The sequence below is a fragment of the Podarcis bocagei genome, assembly GCF_964188305.1.
Source record: "Podarcis bocagei genome assembly, chromosome: 13".
In the NCBI taxonomy this organism is placed as follows: Eukaryota; Metazoa; Chordata; class Lepidosauria; order Squamata; family Lacertidae; genus Podarcis; species Podarcis bocagei.
Genome location: NC_138138.1, coordinates 55,586,403 through 55,614,289, shown reverse-complemented (window position 1 = coordinate 55,614,289; position 27,887 = coordinate 55,586,403). Strand labels below are relative to the sequence as shown.

Sequence of the window (27,887 nt, the reverse complement as noted above, 5' to 3'; positions counted from 1 at the left end):
ACCTTCCCGCCGGAGTGGTACCTATTTATCTACTTGCACTTAGGGGTGCTTTCGAACTGCTAGGTGGGCAGGAGCTGGGACCAAAAGACGGGAGCTCACCCCGCCGCGGGGATTCGAACCGCCGACCATGCGATCGGCAAGCCCTAGGCGCTGAGGTTTTACCCACAGCGCCACCCGCGTCCCTATCTTTCATGCACTGAGCTTGAATGAGGCAGGGAGACAAGCAGGCTAATGGATTTGAAAGAAGTATATAGGGCTGACATGAACACATTAGATAGCTGTTTAGTGAGCCAAGTGAGAAGTGACAGAACAAGATTCTTTCAAGATTGGTTGTGTATGGCAAGGAAACCTGTGACCAAATATTGTGGGACGACTTCAGCCCCTGCTGAAGGCTAATGGTGAGGAATGATGGGAACTATTTTCCTACAACACTGAGAAAGCAGCAGATTCCCCAGCCCTGGTCTGCTGTCCATGTGCTGTTGTACCTTGAATAAAACTTTAATAAGATCAGGCTGTTGCTCAGAAGTTAAATGCAAAGCTTTCTGATACAAACTTGTTGGTGCCTTTGTTGCAGACAACAGCCTATCACTCCATAGTCTATGTTTGTGTGAATGAGTGGCTTTAATTATTCCTCCCAACTGGGGTAGCTGTGTGTGTGTTGTAGAAGAGGAAGAAGAGTTTGGATTTGATATCCTGCTTTATCACTACCCTAGGGAGTCTCAAAGCGGCTAACAATCTCCTTTCCCTTCCTCCCCCACAACAAACACTCTGTGAGGTGAGTGGGGCTGAGAGACTTCAGAGAAGTGTGACTGGCCCAAGGTCACCCAGCAGCTGCATGTGGAGGAGCAGGGAATCGAACCCGGTGCACCAGATTACGAGTCCGCTGCTCTTAACCACTACACCACACTGGCTCTCACTGTACATTTTATCAGTCTCCGTACGAGTGTGCAACCATGCTTCTAGCATTTATGATATCAGTAAAACAGGAGGACACTGGGTTAGATCCAAAACCAGATTTTAATAGAGCTTTGCTGAATTGTAATTATAAACAACTGGGAGAAATGTTGTACATCTTTAAACACAGACAAGATCTTTTGTAACCTTCCAAATAGGTGGAAAACAACTCCTAAATTTTGATTGCCATTTCACCTGGTTTCTCTTTTGCACTAAGTTCTAAACAAGTCAATCAGATTTATTAAAGGGTGAATTTACTTTCCTTGCCTTGTTTATAGCTGTGATTCCAGTTGCCTGTTTAACCGAGGAACGGGAAAGGGGGATTTTCACAGCCCTGTTTAAAAACAAGCTGTCACAAACTTCCTAGGTGGATTAAACTCAAGAATCAAAGCTGCAAGAACCTTTTCCCCACATCCTTCTATGCTTAGTATGTCTACTTTTCATCAGTGCTCTCAAACTCACGACTACGTTGTAGTCCACAACACCTAGAAGGCAGCAGGCTGGGTGGGGAAGGCTTATCTAGATGAAGAAATTATCCACCCTTTACACTTGAGGTCAGGACACACCCCTTTCTGAAAGGCTACTCTTCAAACAAGACCAATGAAAATTCATCAGAAGAGTAATTCTTCTCCTCAGCAAAGACAGCCATCTCCTGGCTGCTGAAGGTTTCATCTTCTTCTTTCTCCTGGGCCACAACACCCCTGTTCAACATCAGTTCACTTTCTGCCACTGGGGAGACATCAGCCTTGCTCATACGGTCTTCCTTGCTTGGATAACTGGAGGGCATTAAGGGAGGGCTGCTGCCGTATCTGCAAGAGCTGAGCTGCTCAGCTGCGGCACTCTTAGACCATGGAGCAGCGTACGAGCTCTTAGAACCTTGAGAGGAACACAAAAGCCAGTGAAGATCTCCCCAGAGAGTTATCCTGCATGAGGAGAATGATATCTTCTCCCGTATCTAAGGGCGTAGAACAACCCGTCTCGCCAGAGCAAAACAGTCCCTTCTACCGCCTTCCTTTGCCGGGTGCTAAATAGATTGTCAGACAACTATTGAACTATAACAAAAAGGCTTCACAACTTGGGATTTCATTCCCAGTTGTGCTTCTGGACTGACATAGCAGCAAACATTATAGGTTTCTCACATCATAGCTGTCAACTTTCAGATTTGAAAATAAGGGATCAGCAGCCTCACCTGTCCCGGGGACAGTCTACGGGATATCTAACAATCCGGGATAGCAGCGGGAAGCAGCGCTGGAATAAGGGAATTTCCCGGGAAAAAGGGAAGGTTGACAGCTATGTTCTCACATACAGAGCAAGGAGCTCTCTCTTACCTTTTTGAGCATCCCAACGTGCCTTCGTTTGGACAGATCCTTTCGGCACAGCGGCAGCTTTGGGGACTGCCATCTCTTTCCTGCTCCTCTTTGACGAAAGTGGGGTACCTTCAGTTGATGACTTGCTTTTTTTTGCCCCTGTATGAACAAGTTGTATATATGCTACTTTCCTTCTTCCTTTTGATGGATTTAAGGCTAACCTGGGGCCACTCCAGATATCTTTTTTATTGCGTATGCATCATGCTTTGTGCTCATGATGTTATGGTGCGGTTACAAACCAGCAGACTTTCAATGCTGCTTGTGCCTGCAAGAAGTTTCAGGGAGGTCACACTGCTTTATTTGCAACTGGTGTGTGCCCCATACCTTCCTGCTAAAATCCTATAACTTTTCATAACATTTTAAGGTTCCGGCAGGTATGTGCCCGACTACATGCCCTATGGATCTCTGCTTTTCAGGGCAGGTGAAAACAAGCTGCGGGGGCTTGATCGGGTGAGTCCAAGATGTAGTGAATGTTTCACTGTGTGAGGGAGAGGTGCCTGCCCCTTTAAAGGGGGTGACAGTGCTGCCACTACTAAAGAAGCTGGTTATGGACCCAATTAACAACTATCACTTGGTCACAAATATCCCCATTTTAGGGAAGGCGATAGAGAGGGTTGTGGCGAAACAACTGCAAACGTTCCTGGATGAGACTGATCAACTAGATCCATCCCAGTCTGGGCTCAGACCTGGGTTCAGGACCAAATCAGCCTTGATTGCCCTGATGGATGACCTTTATAGAGAAAAGAACAGGGAGAGTGCAACCCTGCTCAATCTCTCAGCAGTTTTTGATACCATTGACCACGGTATCCTTCTGGGCTGACTCTGCGGGATGGGAGCTGGTGGCACTGTGGCACAGTGCCTCTCTTCCTACCCTGCAGGATCATGCCCCAAGTAGAGAGAATGCTCTTTGGGGACCCTGGTGCTTACCCTGTGAAGTGCCAAAGGGCACCTCTTTCCCCCCAATGCTACACAACACCTATTTGAATCCACGGGGAGTAGTCATTAGGACGCGTGGTGCCAGGTGTCATCTGTATACTGATGACACTGAGCTCTGTTTCTCCATTACATCTGAGTCAGGAGACGCTGTGCAAGCCCTGGACCGGTGCCTGGATGCAGTGGTGGACTGGATGCGGGCCAACAAGCTGACCTTGACACTTAGAAATACGGGGGCCTTGTGGATGGACGGCTCCTGTGTCCAGGGTAAAGGTCAACTGCCTGTTCTAGACAGGGTAGCATTCCCCCCAAAGGATCTGGTTCGCAGCTTGGAGGTATTCCTGAATCCATCTTTGTGATTAGAGGCCCAAGTGACCTCTGTGGTTAGGAGTGCCTTCCACCAGTTTCTGTTGGTATGCCAGCGGCAACCACTCCTGGACTAGGAAAGCCTGACCCCAGGAGTTCACGCACTGATAACCCCAAAGACGTGATTACTGCAACATGTTTTACATGGGGCTGCCCTTCTATATGGTCCAGAACAGCCTTTCTCAACCTCGGGTCCCCAGTTGTTGTTGGACTACAACTCCCACCACCTCTAGCTAGCAGGACCAGTGGTCAGGGATGATGGGAGTTGTAGTACAACATCCAGGGACCCAAGGCTGAGAAAGGCTGGTCCAGAAGATGCAGCTAGCGCAGAATGTGGTGGCCAGACAGCTCACAGGAGCAGACTACTGACAGCATACCACTCTGCTGCTGAGAAGACTGCACTGGTTAGCAATTAGCCAGAGGGCTGGGTTCAAGGTATTTGTGTTAATTCCCAAAGCCCTAAACAGCTTGGGCCTAAAGTACCCTAAGGACCACCTGGTTCCTTATGCTACGTCTCAATCACAAAGGTCTTCTGATGGGCACTTTTGGAGGCCCTACATGCCCCTCAGGTTCTGGTGGCCTTACCAGGGACCGAGCCCTGTGAAACTCCCTGCCCGGTGGAACGCCTCGCTAGTAGAGGTTCATCAGGAGTCATCCCTGTTTGTTTTCAGATGTCTTCTAAAAACTGTATTACAGTGGTACCGCGGTTTAAGAACAATTTGGTTTACAAACTCTGCAAAACCGGAAACAGTGTCTTGGTTTGAGAACTTTACCTCGTATAAGAACGGAATCCGTATGGTGGAAGGGCACCAGTGGCGGGAGGCCTCGTTAGGGAAAGTGCACCTTGGTTTAGGAACGGTTTTGGTTTAAGAATGGACTTCCGGAACGGATTAAGTTCGTAAATTGAGGTACCACTGTATTTAATTGGGCCTTTCAAACCTCGGGTTCTTTGCCAACCAGCTTTTAATGATGTGCCTGACATTTTAAAATTGTTTTTACTGCAGTGTTGTGTTTTCAGGTTGTATACCACCTTGTGATTTGTATCTCTCTCTCTTTCTTTCTTTTTTACAAAAGTGCAGTTTCTAAATATTTGCATACATAAATAAATAGTAAACACAAATGTTCCGGGGTGGCTGTTGCCCGGTTTTTGTTTTACTGTAGCACAAAAGTTGCCCCTACAGATGGGAACAACCTGGTAGCATTGGGGAAGCACAGAAGAACAATTAATAAAGTGGAAACTGTAGTCTTGATTCCATCAACGACATGTTGCAGAATACACCCTGCCCCCCCCAAAAAAACCACACACCAGTTTGGAAGAACCCCAAGTTGATCCTGCCAGTAGCCTACGCTAGCTTGCACTCATAGTTATGGCACATAGCTTAAAAGAGAAGAGAGGCCTGAGGTTGAGGTTGCTGGAGACGGTGACTTGTCAAAACCTCACCTTTTATGTTGGTTTTCTTTTTGAAATCTCCATCAGATTTCATCACTGGTGTCTCAGGCAGAAGCTAGGAGAGAGATACTATATTTGTTAATGTTAACAGAGAGAACATGATGGACCTACTAAAACTTCACTAGACCAATAACATCACAATGGACTGCTAGGAAAATATATGAAGGGGCCGTCTGCAGCAGTCAGATTGTTAAAAGCAGGGAGATGCCCAAACATTTCCAATAGTGCAAAGACTGAACCAACCTTTTCTTGGCTCTTGTTTGATGCTGATACATTTTTCTTCCCACCCTTTGGTTCTCGGATCCTCTTGGCAGGAGGCTTACAGGTAACATGTACATGATCTACAGTGCAAAAAGAAACAAAGAGTGCAGGGTGGGGGGGGGGTCTGTCTTTCAGCTTGTCTGACAATATTCTGACTTCTGACCCCAACCTGCATGTCATGGTACCTTTCACGTCTCTGTTGTTTTTAGGTGACTCTCTCCCGCTGAATCGGCTATAGAATCCAAATATCCTTATTCTCTCCTGGTGCGGTGAAAGAGAAGAGTAGGTGTTATAGTACTGACATGCTTCAATTAGTATCCAATTTCTAATACGAGAGAAAGGCTGGGGCTCCTGGCTGCCATGCCTTTTGCCCTGGAGGTCAGTTGCCCCAGCTCCAAATGTATGGCAACTAACAGACAAGCACTCTCTTCTTATGCCACAGAATCCAAACCACAGCTTTGGCATTATAAACTAGCCCTGCTCAACTAGAAGCCCCAGTTGGCTTAAGCTAGGATTTTCTTCCCCACACATAATATATTCATGGCTAGGACCCAAACCGATGGATTCAAGTTACAAGAAAGGAGAGTCCAACTAAACTTTAGGAAGAAGTGTTAGACAGTGGAACAGACTCCCCTGAGAGGTGGTGGACTCTCCTTCCATGGAGGTTTTGAAGCAGAGGTTGGATGGCCATCTGACATGCATGATCTAGTTGAGATTCCTGCCTTCCATTGGGTTGGACTAGATGACCCTTGGGGTCCCTTCCAACTATACAGTTCTATGATTCTATGCATCTGAGTGCATTTCTTCCTTGCTATTTGATCTGGGTTGGACTGGGTTAAGAACATGCATGCAGATTAGTAATCCAGACCCAGGGCAAAACTATCAGCCCCTGCTGTATAGTGGTCTTATCCAAGGAGAAGGGATGCAAAACCAACAGTGGAGCTAGACAACTTCCTCATGTAACAGCAGCAGTTCACCTTGTGTGGCCGCACGTTTTATACCATGGCAGATTTTAGGTGAGGAAAGAAAAGGCTTGAAATATACTCGGAGTCAAGAGTGGATTTCATGCTCTTTATTCAGCTCATAGTGGTGAGGAGGAATGGAAGTTCCCCCAGAATGTCTGCTTTATATACATTATTTACACAATGGGCCCCACATGATTGGCTAATTCCGGGATTCACCTGTAGGCCAATCAGGTTGCGGATTCACTTCCACTTGGAGCTGGATTGGGTGGCTCCTGTGGACCAATCAGACTGCTGCATTCTGGACCCTATTGTTCTAGGACCAATCAGACTGCTGCATTCTGAATCCTATTGTTCTAGGACCAATCAGACTGCTGCATTCTGGACCCTATTGTTCTAGGACCAATCAGACTGCTGCATTCTGGACCCTATTGTTCTAGGACCAATCAGACTGCTGCCTTTTGGATCCTATTCAACTCAGTACAGAACAAGTCTCATAAGGGGATCATTCTAAAAGTTAAAACAAAACAAAAAAATTATGCAAGCAGTGGTATTGCACTTCCTCCACTCATTCAAAATGGGATTCACAGAATACACCATCGTGCAACACCCACAGATGTGAATGGGGAGCTGTGCATTAGCACAAGGGCTTACGAGGCTGCTATTCAGCTGCTGCAAGTTGCTAGTGATGATAGAAAATGAAATGAAATGAAATAACGAAAGGAAGTCCTCTCCCCTTGTTGTTCCCCCACACAAACATTAGTCACAGGGAACATAAAATGACTAATTAAGGAGCAATGTACCAAGAATCCCACAACAGAAAACAATGACGGGCCAAAGCTGGAAGGGAGAAGTTTTTTTAATTCTTTTTTTTTTTAAATCAGTGGCTCTAAAGACCCACAATAACCTTTGCTACCCCACAGCAGACAGGATGATGCTGAAATCTGAGCGCGCTCCAGCTGCTCAGTCACTCACTTGCCTCCAAGGTTCCCAATGGGCCTTGCTGCCTAGTAGGCAGAGGTTAGAGGGCAACACCAGGGAAGATCAAGTATGATGGCAGGAAATGCATCCTTAAGAATCTCATGTTATTTCTATTTCTGATAAAAGACTAGAATGGGATTTTCCATTGCAAGAATGTTTTGTAAGTTGCTTTGATAGCTCTTCTTGGCTGTAAAGTGGGATGTTCTAAGTAAATCAATAAGGTTTCCATTTCATTCCATACAAAAATTGCTACACAGATCATGGCTGAGAAAATACAGGAATACGGAAGATATTGGGCCACAATGATCTGCCAATAACATCCTCTGCAAAAAGTGTGAAAGCAAAGGATGCAATTATTCCAGAGAGAAACCAACCTAGGTTTATGGGGGGGGGGGGGAGTCATGGAACCTGCCTGTGTCACACCTGAATGCTTAATTGCTCTGCTTCATTTGCCATCTTCACAGCAGTTTCAAAATCCCTCTTGTCACCTTTGTTCTTTAGCTTGGCCTCAAAAAGAAAATACAGAACATAGCTATGATTTAAGAAGTGAGGGAGAAAGGGACAGTATGGATGCTGTTTCTTAACATCAATGGGGTGTCTGCTAAACACTTGGCCCATGTGTGGTTTACCTCCCCAGAGTCTGTCACTCCCAAAGCTTTTCTCCTCTATGCTTGGGAAAGGCTGCGGGGAAGTAAGAAACAGACGAAGGGGAAATTCTGAATTCCTTATCTGCATGCCACTTTTGCTCCTCTTTCTACAAGTCTGGGGCAAATCTGAGTTTAGATCTGCCACTACTGTGCCTAAACTGACCCTCCTAGAGCTACAATTCCCAAGGTGCCTTGGGGGAAGTCATGATAGCTGGACAGCTCTGAAATTAATCCAAGTTCATTGTGCAGCTGGGGCCTAATCAGGCCACTGTCTTTCCAAATTGCAGGGCTGGATTGCAGATGGAGGGAATGGGGGACGGGGACAAAGTTCTCCTCTGATTTTAAGATTAAGAAGCTTGCAGAAATCACACATCAGCTTTGCTAGCAGATTTTGGCAGCTTGCAGACAACCTGTTTACTGAGCACTCATTTTGATTTGTTTGCAGGGAGGATATACAATGTCGTATCAGGCAACTGTTACCCCATAATTTCCAGTGCATTTTCCTGTCATTTTCCTTACTGCATAACATCTGCTTTTTTTTGAGGGGGAAGCAGGTTTGTTGCACCAGAGTGCCCGTTCCACTTTAATCGTGCAAAGTGAAGTACTTCACACAGCACATAATTAAACTATGGAACTTGCTCCCACAGAAGGCAGCGATGGCCACCAACTTGGCTGGCTTTAAAAGAGGATCAGACAAATTCATGAAGGAGAGGGCTATGTTGATGGTTACTGACCATGATGGTTATGCTTTAGTAATAATAAATTTTATTTATACCCTGCCCTTCCCAGCCAAGACCAGGCTCAGGGTGGCTAACACCAGGTATAAAAACAATTGATTAAAATACAACTTAAAAACAAGATTAAAATTCAACATTAAAATGCAGCCTCATTTCAGTAGAAACTCAAATCAAAAACTTTTGGGGGATGAAAACGTCAAATCTTCACCAAGGCCAACTATCCAGACTGGTCCTAGGTGGGCCAGGAAAAAGCCAGAGGACTTTGCCCCCACAGTTGGAGGCAGCAATATTTCTGAATACTGGTTGCTGGAAACCACAGGAGGGGAAGAAGGCTCTTGTGTTAGAATCCTGCTTGTGGGTTTGCCATTGGTATATCTGATTGACAACTCTGAGAACAGCACCCTGGATTAGATGGGTCATATTGCCTTGATCCAGAAGGCTCTTCTTAGGTCCTTATGCCCGAATGCGACTGGTCTGGATCCCACCCGCAAAAGAGCAAGCATCGGGAAGTATTCACTTTTCTCAGCTATTGTTTGGAACTTCCTCTAGATCCTGCTCCCTTTCAAAAGGCACCTCCTGTTCACTGGACCCTCTTAGAACCCATAACCTCATGGAGACTGGGGCACCTTATTTTGTGAACAAGCCGCCATTAGCAGAAAGCCCCACTTACCACACCATTTCCCTTCGCATAAGATTCCTCAAAGCTCCTCAGCATGGAGGCAGAGATCCAAGCCCGGGTCACAGAGCTGCCCAAGAAGGTCACATGGTACTTGCACTGAAATGGGAATGGAAACCGAGAGCATGTCAGTTGTGGTGGGTGGCCATGCCTGTGAGAGAGAGCGTGTGAACACATCTCAGATAAGGACTAATGTGGGTAAGAACCTTTCAGCTGGAGCTGAGTAGTAATTGACTTAGGGATAAAGTCAGATTTATCCCACCGACATGCAAGCACAATATAAAATAAATATACATAATACTTAACAGGAAGTGAATCTGCCTGAGAAGAGAACAGGAAGTACTCTCCAATGTCTGGATCAGCCTCTATAATCCCAGGCCACCTATAAACACATGGTTGGAAAAGAGTGAAAGACACTGTAGTGAAGACACCGCCAGGCCAACCCTAGCTTCTCCTAGAGAACTGGGAAATGTTTTGAAGCCCCATTTAAAAAAGCAAACAGCTTCTTCCATATGGCCCATATGACCCCAAAAGAGCTTCTGAAGACCTCAAATGCCAATTTGTTCATCTTTTAACTAACAAATTTTACTATTAAAATCAGCCTCCTTTGGGAGGACCTTTTTTTTACATTTTAGCCTTCTGGGAGGACTGGAGAACAATATATGCAATACCAATTTCGGTCCAGAAGTAAATTGGTGGAAAGTTATTTTGAAGGCTTAAAATGTTAAGCATACAGGTCGTATATTATAGAAGAACAAGCCTTGCTAAGGAGCAGTCAGCATGGCTTCTGCAGGGAAGCCATTCAGTTTTCACACAGAACAGTGGTACCTCAGGTTACAGACGCTTCAGGTTACAGACGCTTCAGGTTACAGACTCCGCTAACCCAGAAATAGTACCTCGGGTTAAGAACTTTGCTTCAGGATGAGAACAGAAATCGTGCTCCGGCGGCGAGGCGGCAGCGGGAGGCCCCATTAGCTAAAGTGGTGCTTCAGGTTAAGAACAGTTTCAGGTTAAGAACGGACCTTCAGAACGAATTAAGTCCTTAACCCGAGGTTCCACTGAACTTGCCTGAGGAAGAGCAGAGGTCTTAGCATCCATTGCATCCCTATGTCTGGACCTGCCACTCTGCATAGTCTGAGAGCAAAGGTCTGAACCAGGAGTTTGCTGTTCTCATAGAGGCTCCCATGGAGGTGTGGGTTCAGGGCTCTAAGCTGCATGCAGAGGCCTCCCAAATCTCTTGCACCTCCAATGCAAGGAAAGTGGTGAATCTGGACATACAGCTGTCATGGAGGAAGCAGGACTAGCAAGTGCATCCCTTCTCTCTCATCACACCTGCAAAGGGCTAGTGCCAACAAAAGAAGATGCATACAGTGACCTCATACAGTGGTTGCTTCTGCAGTAATCTGTCTCTCTACAATTGTCTTCCTTCGCTCACATACTTTTTATGGAGCAGTCAGTTGTTGCATACCAGGATTTTTCTGTGTTGCTTTCCTTTGTTTTCTCAGACATGGTTTGTGGTGCTGCATATTGTTTTCGCAATAAAACATCATTGTGGTGTCTCTCTGACCTGTGTGGGTCAAGTGCTATTGAGGCTTTTCAGGGATTCTGTGCCTTTAATTAAATGCTTCCTGTTTGCAAGTTCAGCCTGTTTTATTGCTTCCTGATTAGTGGGGAATTAGTGAGGAACAGCCTATTAATTGCCTCCTCTCAATAGCCTTTCTTAATTGCTCCAATGCTAGTTTTTGGTAGGGAGTGGGGAGACTTTGATTACCCAGCTCCATTGGTTTTTCTTTTGATAGCTAAAATTTGACACTGAGGAAAACAAAAAGAGGCAATTCCAGGAGCAATTAGTGGTTAGATTGTCAGGCTGCTTTTTATTTATTTTAAGCATTTATAAATCCACTTTCTAGGCAAAAAGGCTTCCAATGTTGCTTGCAAAAACCATCAGTAAATCCTAAAAAGACATGATGCATGAGGAAAACTGAATGGGATGGAGGAAGACTACAAGTGGCAGGACCTGGATTCAAATTGCCACTTAGTCACTGGGTGACCAAAATGTCTCAGTCTAACCTACCTTTCAAGGTTGTTGTGAGGATAGCACAAATAGTACTCATTAACGGTTCCTCATCATCCTTGAAAAAAATGACAAGTGGAGTGCCGCAGGGTTCTGTCCTGGGCCTGTTGTTGTTTAACATCTTTATGGATGAAGGAATTGAAGGGGTGCTCATCAAATTTGCAGATGGCACCAAAGTGGGAGGAGTAGCTAATGCCACAGAAGACAGAATCAGAATTCAAAATGACCTTAACAGATTAGAGAACTGGGTGCTAGCTAACAAAATGAATTTCAATAGGGACAAATGTAAGGTTCTGCACTTAGGCAGGAAGAACCAGATGCAGAAATATAGGATTGGGGACACCTGGCTTACTAGCAGTATATGTGAAAAGGATCTAGGGGTCTTGGTGGACCACAAGCTGAACATAAGGCAACAGTGTGATACAGAAGCAAAAAAGGCCAATGCTATTCTAGGCTGCATCAACAGAAGTACAGTGTCTAGATCAAGGGAAGTCATAGTACCACTCTATTCTGCCTTAGTCAGACCACACCTGGAATACTGTGTCCAATTCTGGGCACCACAATTTAAGAAGGATGTTGACAAGCTGGAACATATGCAGAGGAGGGCAACCAAGATGATCAAGGGTATGGAAATTAAACCTTATAAGGAGCGCTTGAAGGAGCTGAGTAAGTTTAGCCTGGAAAAGAGGAGACTGAGGAGATATGAAAGCCATCTTCAAATATCTTAAGGGCTGTCACATGGAGGAGGGAGCATGCTTGTTTTCTCCTGCTCTGGAGGGTAGGACTCAAACCAATGGCTTCGAGTTGCAAGAAAGGAGATTCTGACTAAACATTCGGAAAAACTTTCTGACAGTAAGAGCTGTTCAGCAGTGGAACAGACCCCCACGAGAGGTGGTGGACTCTCCTTCCTTGGAGGTTTTTAAACAGAGGTTGGATGGCCATCAGTCACGGATGCTTTAGCTGAGATTCCTGCATTGCAGGGGGTTGAACTAGATGACCCTCAGGGTCCCTACCAATTCTAAGATTCTATGAGTCTATAAAGCCCGGAGATGCGCTGGGCATGTAAGTAAAGCTGTGTTTCTGGGGAGCTCCCCTTTCTGCGGCTTAGAGGCCCCATTCTTGGCCAGTTTTTCTGTCAAAAGACTGCAGCTGCTGTACTGGCAAGGGTGCTAAGAAAGATTGGCTATTTTGGCTAAGCCTTTCGAGGAGGGTCAGCAGCTGAAAAAACTGCAGGGATCAAGATACAGAGAACTGAGGTTTTTAAGGAGCTGAAATTTTAAGTGCAGCAGAGCAAAACTGGGGTTTTCACTCTGAGAGACCTGGGCAGGTGTATTTTTGCCTTGGAGTGTGTGTGGGGGGTGCGTTCGTTAACTAGTGCTGGGACTATTGTTTTGTGCTCCAAGCCTGACGATAAGTTGGCAATGGAAAACTGGTTTGTTTAGCACAGTGTAGTGTGCTGCCCACACAATCAATACTTGCTTGCCACTGCACTGCACGATATCCTGAAGCCCGTTTTTTTAAAAAATAAACCCTGCTGTGTTTATGGCTCCCTCTTTCTAATTTGGCACTCTCATTCGTTTCACTGGGACTTGCATCCCTATAACACATGTTGAGGATCTCTGCCTATGTTAAGGGCAAAGGGGGACCTTATCATGATTATTATTTCAATTTATATACCATTCTTTACCGAAAGATCTCAGGGCAGTGTACAACATTAGAAACACTTTATAAAACATCCCATGATAAAAACATAGTTTGTTGTGGGATGGGAGCTCCCAGCGTCTACATAACTTCATCAGCATGAAAATGCCAGCCCATATTTCTTCCCACTTAATCCACAGAAAATCAAATGTTATAAAACAGCCTGTTTGCAGTATCTGAGGCTGCGTACACACTATGCTTTTAAAATGCATTCCCCCACTCAAAGAATTCTGGGCACTGTAGTTTGTCAAAGGGTGCTTTCAAGAACTGTAACTCTGTGAAGGGAAAAGTACATGCCCAGAATTTTCTAAGGGAAATAATGTGCTTTGAATGTGCTTTAAAGGTACAGTGTGTACGCAGCCTCTATGACTCATTTGTGATATCAGACCTCTGCCTAGAAGCACCCGAGAGTTGTGTGTTCCTTCCCTACCATGGGTATCCATATTGCTTGGCCCACACGATTGACCCAGGAATATAAACAGCATAGACCACCTCGTTTTCAGATCCTGACCATGTTTCCTCTGGAATGCTGCAGCTGTTGTGCTCGGGATCTGCAACGGAAAATAAATACCGCGCTGAAAAGAATCTGGGAAGTCTGTGTAATTGAAATAAATGCATTTTCTCTACCCCGGCTCCTTTTCACTTCTCCCTCCCCTTTACTGAATACAAGCCCCTTTGGGGCAGGGACCCTTCCTTTTGTACGGCTGCATAAGGTACAATACATAGTGACAGCAGCAAAACAAAATAACTCATAGAGAAGGCACCAAAAGCAACCCATTGCAGTGACTGGAAGAGGTTCTAGACTCCCACAAGATGCCTTCGTTTTGAAAGGGCAGATTTTACAATGGTCAAGAGCATATAATAATAATAATAATAATAATAATAATAATAATAATAATAATAATTTTTATTTATACCCCGCCCTCCCCAGCCAAGGCCGGGCTCAGAGCGGCTGTACAAGCAATAATAAAAACAAGTTGAATGAATGATGATGGTGATGCCTTATAATCTCATGTTCATTGGGCCACCTAGGTCAGACTGATACTCCAGTATTCCCAAACCTGGTGCCTTCCAAATGTTGGAGCTGGAACTCTTTATCAGCCCAGGGCTGATGGGAGCTGTTGTCCAAGCCTGGTCTGTTCTGGCAGCAGCCCTCTAGCTTCTCAAGTAGTATTTCCCTTCACCTGATTTATGGACTACAACTTTCCAGACTACTGACCATGCTGGCTGGGACTGACGGGAGCTGGAGCTTAAAAACATCTGGAGAGCCACAGGTTGCCCAGGCAGACAGGGGTTCTGCAGGACCCTGAGCAGTCACAATTTTTCGTATTTAACTGAGGGGAGGAGAGACCACCAAATGTCTGTCAGCCCCTGCAGGAAAAGGCTTGCATTTCCCTTCTGTTTTACCTGGGTTCTGGCTACATGTCCAGTCCTCAGACAGAACCGATGGGTCTATGTCACTGCTAAGCCGCCTCCACTTCTCACAGGTTGGATAAGAGCACTGGACCCATGCCATGCACCAGCCTAGAGTGATGAAAAGGGGGAAATCATGAAAGAAGTGGACATCAGCTTTATGGAACATGCTTGGAGCTGCACAAGGTGGAGGCGCAGGTGGAGTAGATGAGCATCACTCAGGCTAACTCTAAGTGTGTGGATCCTTCTGTTAGAGGGGATTAAAGCAATCTGTCTTAATATGAATTGTAGCTATGCTATGGGCTACCATATGAAGATATGTGTTCCCATCTTCTGAGGAGACTGGGGCTTTCAGCTCTTCAGATGTGGGTCCATCTGTGTTTGTTCCTTGGGACTTCCACAAGCCAAGGTACTCAGGGGTTCTGAAATGCAGGGTGCTTCAGCTGTGCCCAAGACAACCACAGAAGAGTAAGCAACACAGCTCCACTTGCTGTCATGTACAGCTCCTGATTAAAGCCACTCCAAAGTATCAGCAATGATTTTACAGCCCGTTTAGACAATGGCACTTCCTTCTCATGTGCCCTGGGTGGCAAGCCTGTCCTTGCTGAACACCAGTCAAAACATTCACCTGTTCACTGTTGAATGCAATAGATGCTATCACCTGCCAACAATGTCTTTTCCCCATGTACACAGAACAAAAACAACAAAAATGAAAATAGCTAGAAGGGCTGGATATTAAAGATAACTGAAGGAGGGTGGAGAGAGAGAGAGAGAGAAAGCAAGCTGGTATGATGTTAAAGCCACAATGACCAATTGCATACTTTGTGGCTGCAACACCATGCCAAATTCTCTCTCACACACACCCGCCCCCGCTGTTTTCCTCAACACCCAGCCTGATGGATGTTTAAGTTCTGGAGAACTTAATTTTCTGACATTTTGGTTGTCCTACTTTGGATTTAGTTTCTCCTGTGGACCAATATCTATGCTTTCCCCCCTCTATTACATGGCAACCTCCATGTAAAATAATAAATTGACTCAAATCTGTCATCCAAGACAGCAACAACTCAGAAACCAGTGGGAGAGATGTCCTGAATCTCCCAAGGCACTCTGCGGCTGTCCAAAATATCATTATTCAACAAAGGAGCTTGAAAGGGAGACTTCAGGATGAAACTGCTGAACTAGAAATCAGGAGAATGGCTTCCTCTCCCACTACAGGTGGTAAAATAACCTCACAAAGTGATCGTTGTGCTAATGCCACCTATTAGTACTGCTGTTGTGAATGGCGGTCGCTGTGCTCATCTTACCTGCATTTACAGTTGGCTTAAAAGCATTGTCACAGAGCCTTATATTCCGCAGCCCTCTGGACCACTGTCTACACCCCCCTCCCCACCCTCCAATACTCCCAACTATATGGGTCTGCCAATTTCATGCAGGTGAAGTCTAGCCAAGAAAGAAAGCTACTGCCACCATAGTCTTTATGGTGCCACAAGACCCTTGGCAGTTTCCCCATAATTAATGGAATAGCTAACAACAACAGTTCTGCAGCCTCCTTTGTAGGTGTTATGCGAGGCAATGCACTTCATTTTATTATTTTTAAGCAGTGGGCCATTCAGCTTTCTTGTTCTTACAGCAAGTTATTTAAGGTTGCATCAATCCCCACCAAACGTCCAAGACTTTCCCCTGTGGACTGTGCACACAAAAAAGGCAGGAGCACTGCAGCCCACCAGAGCTCCAAAGCCAGCCTGGCTGATCTGCCTTCGATCCCCCATCCCCATTTGTCCCCCATCCTTCCTAAAAACCCTCTAGAGCAGCAGGAAGGGTTCAGCTCACTGCAGCCACTTCCTCCTCTGACTGCCTCCTCCTTCTCCTGCATTTCCTCTTGGTCAAGGCGGACGTGGGCGTTGCCTTGAACTTTCTTCTTGGGCACACCTTTCCGGTTTTCCTTACGCCCTCCATTGTCTCCTCCTGATTTCTCATCTGCCAGGAGACAAAGAGAAACAAGTTGTTGTGCGCGCGCCCGTGTTTGCCTCTTTGCAAAAACACCGGGAGAGAGGTGGTGGGGTGGCAGCAGTGGAGCTGGTGACTGCGGGGAGGAAACTGTGAGCTGCCTAGCAGTCAAGAGCAGCAACTTGTTTTGAAACACTGGAAAGAATGTGGATCTCTGCCCTACACAGGGCTTGTGGCCCCTCTCCCTAGGGCTGCACTGGTACTGAGTCACTTCCCTTTGCCAGGCTTCCCACCCACCCGGACACGTTCGGCCCATGGCCAATGGCACCTGCTGCTCCCATCTTGCACAGCCCCCATTCATTTCAACTGAGGTTTATCCCTGGTGTGTTTTGCTCAGTGTTTGTTCATGCAAGAGACTTAGGCTATGTACACATTAGGGGTTTAAAACATAGCAAGGTAGTTTCTGCCACTGTGGTTCAAATCGCATTTGCACATTGCTGTGTACACCAAAGAGAGGGCAAGGGTGTCTTCACCTGATGCACATTACCTGTTTGGTTTTTCCATGCCTGCATTCCCTCCCCACAAAACTCCTATCATCTGAGCATGCTCAGTGGCTGACTCAAGCATACATACCTCTGCTTAACTGCAAAATGAATGTGGCTTTCCTTTTCAAATTGGATGGAAGATAGTTTGAACAACAGGGTTTATCAAGAAACCACAGGATATGAATTGTGCCAAAGCCATGTGTACATAGTTTCAAACACTAGCAGTGGGAGCATACTAGAGCCAGAGTAAATAGTAATATGTACATAGGCTTACTTTTCTCCTGTCTGTCCTTATTCACAGAATGTGTTCCGTGATTCTTTTTTTTTAGCAGATGCCGCTTCTGATCCAATTCTGAAACAATCACCTCACTTTTCTTTCCAAAGACAACGTCCTCCGCCACTGGAGAGACCCCCAAAGTCTTCCTGAAGAAAAGAGCACAAGCACACAGTTGGGGCCTACTTCAGTAGGGTGGAATATTGAAAACTAGTCTGCTTGGGGACATTGATACAAGTTTTACTGATATGTTTCCAGCAGGGGTGAGCAAATTTCAGTTTCTCATTTCTCTAGTGGGAAGATCAGTTGTCCATATTTTTGTGAATTTTTTAAGTGCTCATGAAAAGTCATCAGCATTTTAGTGCTAGTTTTTCCAAATATACCCATGCTTGTATAAAATTTTGACCAATAACTTTGCAGACCAATTTTCCCTAACTGTAATACCTTTGTATGCTATTTGCACTAACATGCACACATGTTTGTGCACACTTTAACCTACTGTGTACATTTTTGAACGCATTACTTGGCTTGAAGAACTGTACTTCAAAATTCAGAGAAATGAGAATTTTGAGGGGTAGCTGGGGCTTTGTTCTCGTAGTGTTTCAGAAAGGGCAAATTAGGTTCGCCTTTAAATGAGAACTGAGTTTGAATGTCTCCCTCATCCCCAGAGGAAGGAACCATGTCGCTCACCACCACCACTATGAACCTGGGAAGGTTGTAACTTAGGTCATAACAGGCTTCAGCCTCCTGGATCATTCCCCAAAATTTGTAGCTAAATAAACATGAAGATGAGTGCACTCTCCTCATCCAAGGGGAAGTGATGCTGTGTGAAGGTTTCCCTGAACTTTACATCACTCCCAAGAAACATAAGGGACCTTCTTTCAGCCCCAAAGTTTGCTTTTTAAGAGAATAAGTTTAATTCTTCCCCTGCCACTGTTTCTCGGTTCTAATTGTCTACCCTGTGTATCCAAATGGCACATTTAGCTACATTTAGAGCCCCCTGATACAGAGAGGAAGTTGCTCTGGGCAGAGAAAAGATATGTGCAGAAAGGGTTAAGTGCCACGCCCCTTCTGCAGAAGACACACCTCTTTACCTTGGCCAGAGCCATGGCTGGAGTTTGCCCTGGTGACCCCTGCAGAGGGGTGACAATGAGGCTCCCAGCTTGTATGAATGTGTATGCAAATGAGTGTGTGGTGTGTGTGTGTGTGTGTGTGTGTGTGTGTGTGCGTGCCAAGCAACGTCTTTGACCCTGGTGAAAGAAAGCCTAGTTTCACCCCTGCCTTGGTCTCTGTGACACTTGAGATACAGTGGTACCTCGGGTTGCATACGCTTCAGGTTACAGACTCCACTAACCCAGAAATAGTACCTCGGGTTAAGAACTTTGCTTCAGGATGAGAACAGAAATCGTGCTCCGGCGGCGCAGCAGCAGCAGGAGGCCCCATTAGCTAAAGTGGTGCTTCAGGTTAAGAACAGTTTCAGGTTAAGAACGGACCAACAGAATGAATTAAGTACTTAACCCGAGGTACCACTGTATATATTTTCAAGACTTACCCTAATCCTGTGACCTTAATTGGTTTGAAACTGTTTTTAACTGAATTTTAAGTTGCCCATGAACCTTTTGGTAAAGGGAAGGTAAGAAACCAAAGTTGTTGCTGCTACAAGTTGTTGTTTCTCCACTAAACATCCTCCCATTGGAGGTGTTCTTTAACAATATTCTAAGGAGGGTGCCTGGGAACACCAACTAAAACTAAACTCTGCTACATAGACATTTCCTGTACTTGGGCACCACCCTGAGGCCAAAGCGTGATTTTCACATGCCTGGAGATTCCTGCGTTGCTTTTCTAAATCAGTGTTTCCCAACCGGTGTTCCGCGGCACACTAGTGTGCCGCCGAACATTGCCTTGTGTTCCGTGGGAGGGAGACGGGCTGCTCACCATACCCCGCGTCTCGGGCGCAGCAGCCGGCAGTCCGAATGCATCCCGAGCCGCGCTGCTCTCGCCTTGCCTCCTTCTTCGCGCCTCCTCCCGGCTCGCGCGCCGTCCCTGCGCGGATCCGTCCAGCCTCCGGCCGCCGCCGCCGCCCCCTCCTCTTCCTCTCCTTCCCCCACCCACCAACCCGCACGGCGCGCTCCCACCGCCCCCGATGGGCGCAACCACTTCCGGGTCCGCTGCAGCCGCCCCTTCCCCGCCTCCGGCAGCCGAAAGTCCCCCAGCGGAGCCCGTCTGGCCGCTCCCCCCGCTCCCTGCCCACCTCCCGGAGTTGAGGCGCCCTCTTTCGTTGCTTCGCGGGGAGGGAAAAAACTTTAACTTTTGTGCGTCCCTCCCGGCGTGACGCTGCGCGCTGACGTCACGGGGCGGGGCTTTAATGGTGGTGTGCCGCGAGATTTTTTTCCGGCAAACAGGTGTGCCGTTGCCCAAAAACGTTTGGGAAACACTGTTCTAAATAATATTGCCCAGGTAGGCAGTCTCGGGGCTTTTTTTCCGCAACTGAGGCTTAAATCAGCTTTGGCTTTCACTGGTTTGCAAACGCGAATGAAAATCCCACACTGATAGCAGTCATTTCTTTCACATTATGTCCTTCAATAGATAACATTCACACACAACTTACACAGAACACTCCCATAAATTGAAATAGGCCGTATCAGGGAGCATCAGAGCAAGTTTAGCAATTCGCAGTATAAAACTGCTGGTAGAGATCTATGGTTTTTTTTATTAATTTAGGTCAGCCTTCCTGGTGCCCTCCAGATGCTTTGGACTACAACTCCACATAGCTGTACTGGCTGGGGCTGGTGTGCCCTCATGGGAACACAACACCAAGACTTGTGTACTGCCTCCTTCACATTTCTTCCCTCTGGTAAGAGATAATTTCCCTTGCCCTCTTAATAAAACCATACCATCCAAGCTCTCAGATTTACCTGTGATGTTACAAGACGCTCATTATCATTCCTATGTCACTTTCAGCTGGAAAATCGCCACACATTTCTTATCTAATTCATACTGACTAAAGTTCCCAGTAGCACAACCAAGCAGGCAACCCTTTTCCTCCATCACCAGAGCAGAACTGCTCCACCTGTTGAATTCCTGCTTGTCACATATCTGCTAAAGACACAGGTGGGGAAAGGCTCAGCAAACCTGCTTTACAGTGTCAGGTACATAAATCTGATAGCCTTTGTTACCGCGCCATGTGAAAGATAGGAGGAATACAGGCCTGATTTGTCCACCCAGGAATGGGGAATGTCAGGTTTAGAAGTCAAGTGCAACATTACAGGCATTTCTGTCTGGGACTTGGAACTCTCCTCAGGCCACACACCCCTCAACGGCCCCGCTTTGCGCCCTCCTTGAGTGTTTGTGCTTGGCTGGAATGTGTTCCTGACCACTGATAATGCCCTTTGTGTTATGTACTGAAGTTCTCACCCTGGGCCAACAGGGGGATACTGTAGTTAGTTCAGGTCCACATATGCAAATAAGGGATCGAAAGTGACGTTCAGTGATTGGATAGTTACAGAAAGTGTTACAGTTGCGTTGTAGTGGAGCTCTATATAAGCAGGCTGGCTGAACCCTTCAGTTCAGTTCTGTTCTGACCTGTGAATAAACAAGAGCTGTTTGGAGAATCACTGTGTCGTCTGATATGTTCACCCACAACTTAACACTTTGCTTGCCTGGATGGAGGATAGAGAAGGGTGTGAGAGTACGTGTAGAAACTGTACAAAGGTAAAATCTGCATCCATTGCCCTGCCTGCTTTTGCCTCTGGCACTGTCCACCACTGTCAGGTACACACACACACACACACACACACACACACCCCTGCCACTGTAGGTTCTCTAGGAGGCAATGTGGCGCTCGGGTTGAAAAAGGTTCCCTGGGCCCTGCTTTAGGGTCTCCTTGCTTGCAGCACTTTGGGTTCCGGTCAGCTCCTTCCCTGCAGTAGCGAAGAACAAGCCCACAACGTTCAAGGTGCAAATTACAGAAATTGTTTTTGAGGAACGGCTTGGGAATGCCTCTGGGAACGTGAAGAGCGCCCCGCCTTCAGCAGCGAGGCCGAATATGCAGCTGTGCAACTCACCTTCCCAGATCTTGTTTCTCAGTAGGCTTTGCCGAAATGGTTCTCTTCGCAGAGTCTTCTGGAAATAAAAAAGCAAAACAGCTTTAAATAGCTAAGCCCTGGAGGATTATGAGTTCATAAAATAGTTTGATGTTGGCTTGAGCGATAATCACTGCCAGCTCCCAAACATTATCTTCAAAAGTTGACAGGCTTCCAAAGTTTCAGCCATTAACAGAGCTTCTCAGATGTAAGTCTGACTGAATTCAAGGGGGTTACTTCCAGGTAAGTAGGAATATGATTGCAACTGTAGTGGCACAACTCATGGCAGACGGCAAAGTAAGTACTCCAAGAGTTTAGGCAGCATCTAGTTGCGGGAACCAAGGGGGGGAAGCTCTCCGTCTCTAGCCTCCTTCATTCCTCCTTTCTGTTAACACAATATTATGTTGCTGCTGTGGGGAGGGGTCATTCAGAGGGCCTTTGGGGGGACTAAACACTCCTTGTCCGTTCCATCCTTGCCCCTCAAGGGAACCATGCAATAAAACCAACTGAAATTAAGACCAAGTGTTTGTGTGTGAAGTGCCTCAGATTTTAGTGGCCATGTCTATGTTACAGCAACATCTTTCTGCCCTTGTGTCTCTCCCCGACCCCAACCAACATACCCATACACTCCTGCAAAGGCTTCTGAAGTGCACTCTGGACAATCTCCTCGAACTGTGCATCGGTGAGGCCACCTTCTTCCTACCAAAAGATGAGCAAATGTAATAACAATACCACGCCTTGCATAGTAAGCATAGGCCCCTGGCTAGCATTGGCAGAGGGGCTGCTTTTAAAACAGTTTTGAAACATCGGCTGGTCCAAAATGCAGCGGCCAGGCTTTTATTTGGTCCCCAATGATCAGAACGTATTTGTCTCTGAATTCATTCTACATAGTTCTTTGTTACTGCTCTGTTTTCAAGGTCGTTTGCTAGTGTAAAGCCTTAAACCAAGGGCCATTTATGTATCTTATGCATAGCTACAGTCACTATAAAATACCACAAAAGAAAAACTGCCAGTTCTCAGAAACCCCCTCTGAAAAAAGCATGAGGCAGAACACTAACATACACACACCAAATAAAAAAATAAAAAGCAGGCAACACTAAAACCAAACAAGCAACGCCCCCCCCCCACAACAAACAAAAACAAAGCAACCCTCTCAAAAAACAAAGAAAAATACAGGCAAAATACAACTGCAAACTGCTTAGAATCAAGTAGAATAAAACTTTTGTGAATAAATAAATGTATTATTTTTGGTTGGACTAGATGACCCTTGCGGAAGGTCCATTCCAGCACAACATTTCTATGATTAAATGTGAGGCCCAGAAACATTCTGGAGGAAGGGCAGGTCGTCGATGTGCCTGCTCTTTATTTTCCAGCCCAGCCCAGCCCAACTCATGGTGTCTGAGGGCACCATGGCTCCGTGTTGGGAATCCCTACCCTAAATGGTCTTGGACCCAGTTACCACATGGACCACCTGCTCCCAGGTCAACCTGCCCCACTTTAAAACCTGCCTTGCAGGCTCTGCTTCCCAGGAAATGAGTACGAGGGACCTGGCTGGGGCTTTGGAATGACTTCCCTGTGGTCATTCACCCGGCTCTCCCTCCATTGTCTTCCAGACAGAAATGGAAAACATCTTTAGTCAAACCAGTTTTGAATCGCTAGCTTTAGCTCTGTTTTTTTAATTATTTTAGTTGAACGTTTTAAATAGTTTTAAATGTGTCTTAATATTTAATATTATGTATTATTTATATAGGTGGGTTTTGGCCTTGTTTGTTAACTGGTCTGAGTATTTACTGGTGGAAGAATGGTAAGCAAGCACCTGATGGTCGTAACCATAGCACTCTTCCGTCCCAGAAAAACAGAGCTGCAAAATGAGGCCTGTATAATGAGATTCCTTCAGTGCAAGATTTTGCACCTTCCCTCAGAGAGGTTTAGCTTGCTTCCTGCGGGAACAGTTTTCATAGAATCACAGAATATCAGAGCTGGAAGGCATCCCAAGGGCCATCTAGTCCAACCCCCTGCAATGCAGGAATTTATCTACCGGTAATTGTTTCCCACAGCACCACTTCCTCATTGCCTGAAGTTATTTCCACGCATTTTAATTCACATCTGGGTGGTGCTCTTGCCTTTCGTGAGTATAGCTTAAGGCCTGCTGAAGAGGAACTATTGAACTTCGGGAGAAATTTGCATAAAAAGTAAGGTTAGCAGGGCGCATGTTTAATAACTGCCAAAGAAAATCATAACCTCTGGCAAACTATTCCCCAACTGAAAAAAAGAGAGGGGAGGAATATAAATTTCATGTGGGCTTTAAAGGCTGGATCTACAATGATCTTTAAAAACACTATTACAGTGATACCGCTAGATACGAACGGGATCCGTTCCGGAGCCCCGTTCACATCTAGAAGTAAACGTAACTAGCGACGGCACGTCTGCGCACGCGCATGTCGCTTTTCGCCGCTTCTGCGCATGATGTCATTTTGAGCATCTGCGCATGTGCAAGTGGCGAAACCCGGAAGTAACGCGCTCCATTACTTCCGGGTTGCCGAGGAGCGCAACTCGAACGCACTCAACTCGAAGCATATTCAACCCGAGGTATGACTGTAAAAACAATGTTAAATATTGTTATATATCGCTCAATGTATTTTTCCATTGCCAGCAGTTCGCAGCTCTGCAGCTCCCACTGGTGTCAATTTTTTATAACTCATTTTTAATGTTATAACCGACCAGTGTAGATTAGTCCTAAGCCTACACCTCCTCAGAGAAAGAGATGCCTTTGCTGTTGACTGCAAACACCACATTTCCCAAGTTTTCTCAACAGCAGAAAACTCTGAGCTAGGAAAAAGGTCCCTGAAGCAGTGTGTCTCTAACGTATGTTGATTACATCCCAGCAACACAAAGTATCATCACGGTGCCCTAGCAGTACAGACATAAATGTGACTCATTCATAGCTTAGTCCGAGCCAAAATTTAACAAGCTTTCAACCATTGCCAGGGATCAACCCTGGGGCGTGTGGAAGAATAAAGATGAGGGTGCTTCTGAACATATGCAGAGGGGTCTTTCCCTCAATCATGGCAGGCCCTCTATCCACAGGCCAAGCAACCCTCAACTTAAGCATCCTCTGAAAACGAGGGCAAAACTTTTAGTGGCTTCTGTGGGGTGGGATGTTAACTATTTTAAAATAGTTGTTATCTACCAAGAGTTTCCAAGGAGAGAGCTCTGAAGATTTGACTTGGAAAAATCCTCCCTTGAGGGAGCAAACCTATATAATAAATAGGTAAAGGTAAAGGGACCCCTGACCATTAGGTCCAGTCGTGGCCGACCCTGGGGTTGCGGCGCTCATCTCGCTTTACTGGCCGAGGGAACCGGCGTACAGCTTCCGGGTCATGTGGCCAGCAGGACTAAGCCGCTTCTGGCGAACCAGAGCAGCGCATGGAAACGCCGTTTACCTTCCCGCTGGAGCAGTACCTATTTATCTACTTGCACTTTGATGTGCTTTCAAACTGCTAGGTGGGCAAGAGCAGGGACCGAGCAACGGGAGCTCACCCCATCGCGGGGATTCGAACTGCCAACCTTCTGATCAGCAAGTCCTAGGCTCTGTGGTTTAACCCACAGCGCCACCCCCGTCCTATAGCGGTATATAAATATAAGTATAAATAGTGGTATATAAATTCAATAAATAATGATAATCATCTGCATTTCCACCACCTACATTTCTGGCCATGCCTGGATCCTTCTTGCAGTCTTCTTCCTTTACAGTCCTAGCAGGAGGGCTCCCTTTCTTCCTCTTATCTTGAGCTTTCGTTGTTTTGAGGGGCTTGGCTGCAATTCTGTCACGTGGGGCATGGGCATGGTGCAGAGGAGCAGGAATGCCTTTAGTTTCAGCACCTTCCTGTTTGTCCTGGAGCTCTAGCAGTTCCCCTTTTGCAAAGAGCTCATGAGGTTTAGCTACTGGGGGAGCAAACGTTCTTTTGGGCACTTTCCCAGCTTCTGAAGTTGCAGAAAACACATCATGTTATTTAGCACATAATAACATATGGTTAGTAACATAGTAACATCACAGAACGCATTTTGCTGCCTGAGACAGAAAATCCCAAGGCCTTCCTCAACCTGTCAAGTCTCCAGCTGTGCAGGCTGGAGCTGATGGGAGGTGGTGTTAAAAACATCTGGAAGGCACTGCTCAAGCCTTCTAAATCCTGTTCTAATCTTTTTTTAAAAAAAAATGGTTTGTTTTTTTAAAAAATGGTTGTTGTTGATTTTTTTAAAAAAAGGATGGTTACTGCTGCCATCCTTTTATTTTAATGCTCCAGAATATGAGCAAACTTCTGCATCGGAAGACTGTGGTGTGACTTCATACTCCCTCTCAAAGCAGAGAATACCGTATTTTTTGCTCTATAAGACTCACTTTTTCCCTCCTAAAAAGTAAGGGGAAATGTGTGTTCTTCTTATGGGGCGAATGCAGGCTGCGCGGCTATCCCAGAAGCCAGAACAGCAAGAGGGATCGCTGCTTTCACTGCACAGCGATCCCTCTTGCTGTTCTGGCTTCTGAGATTCAGAATATTTTTTTTCTTGTTCTCCTCCTCCCAAAACTAGGTGCGTCTTGTGGTCTGGTGCGTCTTATAGAGGGGAAAATACAGTGACCTTTGTCAATCTCATACCCCTGCTTTTGACAAGAGTGAAATTGACAGTTTACGGCTTTGGCATCGTTTGGGAAACAAAACCACAGTTTTAACTGGAAAACACAACCTTCTTCTCTCTAGTGCTTTAAGTGCACATCTAGTGACACATGTTGCTGCTGCTGCCGCCACCACTACATGCGGACACACACACACACACACACACACACACACACACACACACTTCTTTCCCTCCCCTGGGAGGATAAAATGGAGCAGTTTTTGCAATTTATTTAAGAGCTTGCAGAAAGTGGTGGTGGTAAAGAGCCGGGGGTGTGTGCTTTTTGTAGCACTGTGTGGAGCAGGAGCAGCTCCCCCCCCCCCCCGTGCACTACTTGCACCTGAGAAACACGCCCACACCACACAGTACTTCCTTTAAAATAAATAAATGGAGCACACACTGATCTTACCGCCTTTATTGTTCTGACTTGTCATTATGTATCAGTGGTGTGTCTACACCGGGAGGTGTGCGTTTTTCCGTCTAACTTAAGAAACAAGAGGGAAGGGGAAGGAAGAGAAAGCAATAAAAATACACGATTAGCTGTTTTTCATTTTAAAGAGTTGTTATGTTCTTTGAGAAGATAAAAGACGGGGGACGGCCCCAGGATTTCCCTGCATTTCCTAAACCCTACCTTCAGATAGGAATCCCAACTGCGTAATCTAACCACAGTTAAAATCTGTGAGCTGTTCTCAATGCAGTCAAAGCATTATTTACAGAATTGTGTGTGTGTAGTGTGCTGTTCAATATTAATTTGGAATTAAACAGTGTGATCTTCGAACGTTCTCTCAAATGTAAATTGGACCTTATAGCTTTCCTCCACAGGTACAACTGATTTTTTTAAAAAATAGAGAGGATCTATGCTGTTAATGGGATGCAGGTGGCGCTGCGGGTTAAACCACAGAGCCTAGGACTTGCCGATCAGAAGGTCAGTTGTTCGAATCCCCGCGACGGGGTGAGCTCCCGTTGCTCGGTCCCTGCTCCTGCCAACCTAGCAGTTCGAAAGCACGTCAAAGTGCAAGTAGATAAATAGCTACCGCCCCGGCAGAAAGGTAAACGGCATTTTCATGCGCTGCTCTGGTTCGCCAGAAGCGGCTCAGTCCTGCTGGCCACATGACCCGGAAGCTGTACGCCAGCTCCCTCGGCCAATAAAGCGAGATGAGCGCCGCAACCCCAGAGTCGGTCACGACTGGACCTAATGGTCAGGGGTCCCTTTACCCTTTACCTTTATGCTGTTAATAATGATGGCTATGTTCTACCTCCACTGTCTAAGGATACCTTTGAACACCCGTTACTGAGATTCACAAGTGGGGAGAACACAGCTGTGTTCAAATCCTGCTTGCAGGTTTCCCATAATGGGCACCTGTCTGGCGACTGTGAGAAAAGGATGCTGGACAGATGGACCTTTGGCCTGATCCAGCAGCCGGGCTCTTTTTACATTCCTACATTCATTATTGCGCTGCACAGCAACCAAAAACCAATTGGTAAGGTATTCAGATTCACTGCAGAGGTACCACCTGTTGATTTCTGCCTATTGTGAAAAAGGCAGAGACCATGGGCGTAGCCAAGGGGGGACGGGGAGGGGAAGCTGCCCCCCTAAATCAATAAAAATCAATAAAAATTTACCGTATTTTTTGCTCTATAAGACTCATTTCCCCCCCCCTAAAAAGTAAGGGGAAATGTGTGTGTGTCTTATGGAGCGAATGCAGGCTGCGCCACTATCCCAGAAGCCAGAACAGCAAGAGGGATTGCTGCTTTCACTGCGCAACAATCCCTCTTGCTGTTCTGGCTTCTGAAATTCAGAAATTTTTTTTTCTTGTTTCCCTCCTCCAAAAACTAGGTGCGTCTT

The 27,887-nt window shown here is 46.1% G+C and overlaps 1 protein-coding gene across 2 annotated transcripts; it reads right to left on the bottom strand.

Annotated features, from left to right (window-relative positions):
- Positions 1–998: 998 nt before the first annotated feature.
- On the bottom strand, positions 999–26,743 carry ZCWPW1 (zinc finger CW-type and PWWP domain containing 1). 2 transcript variants are annotated; one of them, XM_081167894.1, is made up of 16 exons: positions 26,451–26,743; positions 25,077–25,354; positions 21,991–22,069; positions 21,353–21,407; positions 17,289–17,437; positions 16,353–16,499; positions 14,517–14,633; positions 13,540–13,660; positions 9,641–9,716; positions 9,329–9,433; positions 7,698–7,781; positions 5,517–5,592; positions 5,314–5,411; positions 5,062–5,125; positions 2,283–2,420; positions 999–1,830 (listed from the first exon to the last, which is right to left on the bottom strand). In XM_081167894.1, the coding sequence occupies exons 1-16, from the start codon at positions 26,473–26,475 to the stop codon at positions 1,535–1,537; spliced, it is 1,908 nt and encodes a 635-aa protein (XP_081024020.1). In that variant the 5' UTR covers positions 26,476–26,743; the 3' UTR covers positions 999–1,534. The 2 variants fall into 2 exon arrangements, with proteins under 2 accessions (XP_081024020.1, XP_081024019.1); XM_081167893.1 differs by having other exon boundaries at positions 21,353–21,410; positions 26,451–26,741.
- Positions 26,744–27,887: the final 1,144 nt, after the last annotated feature.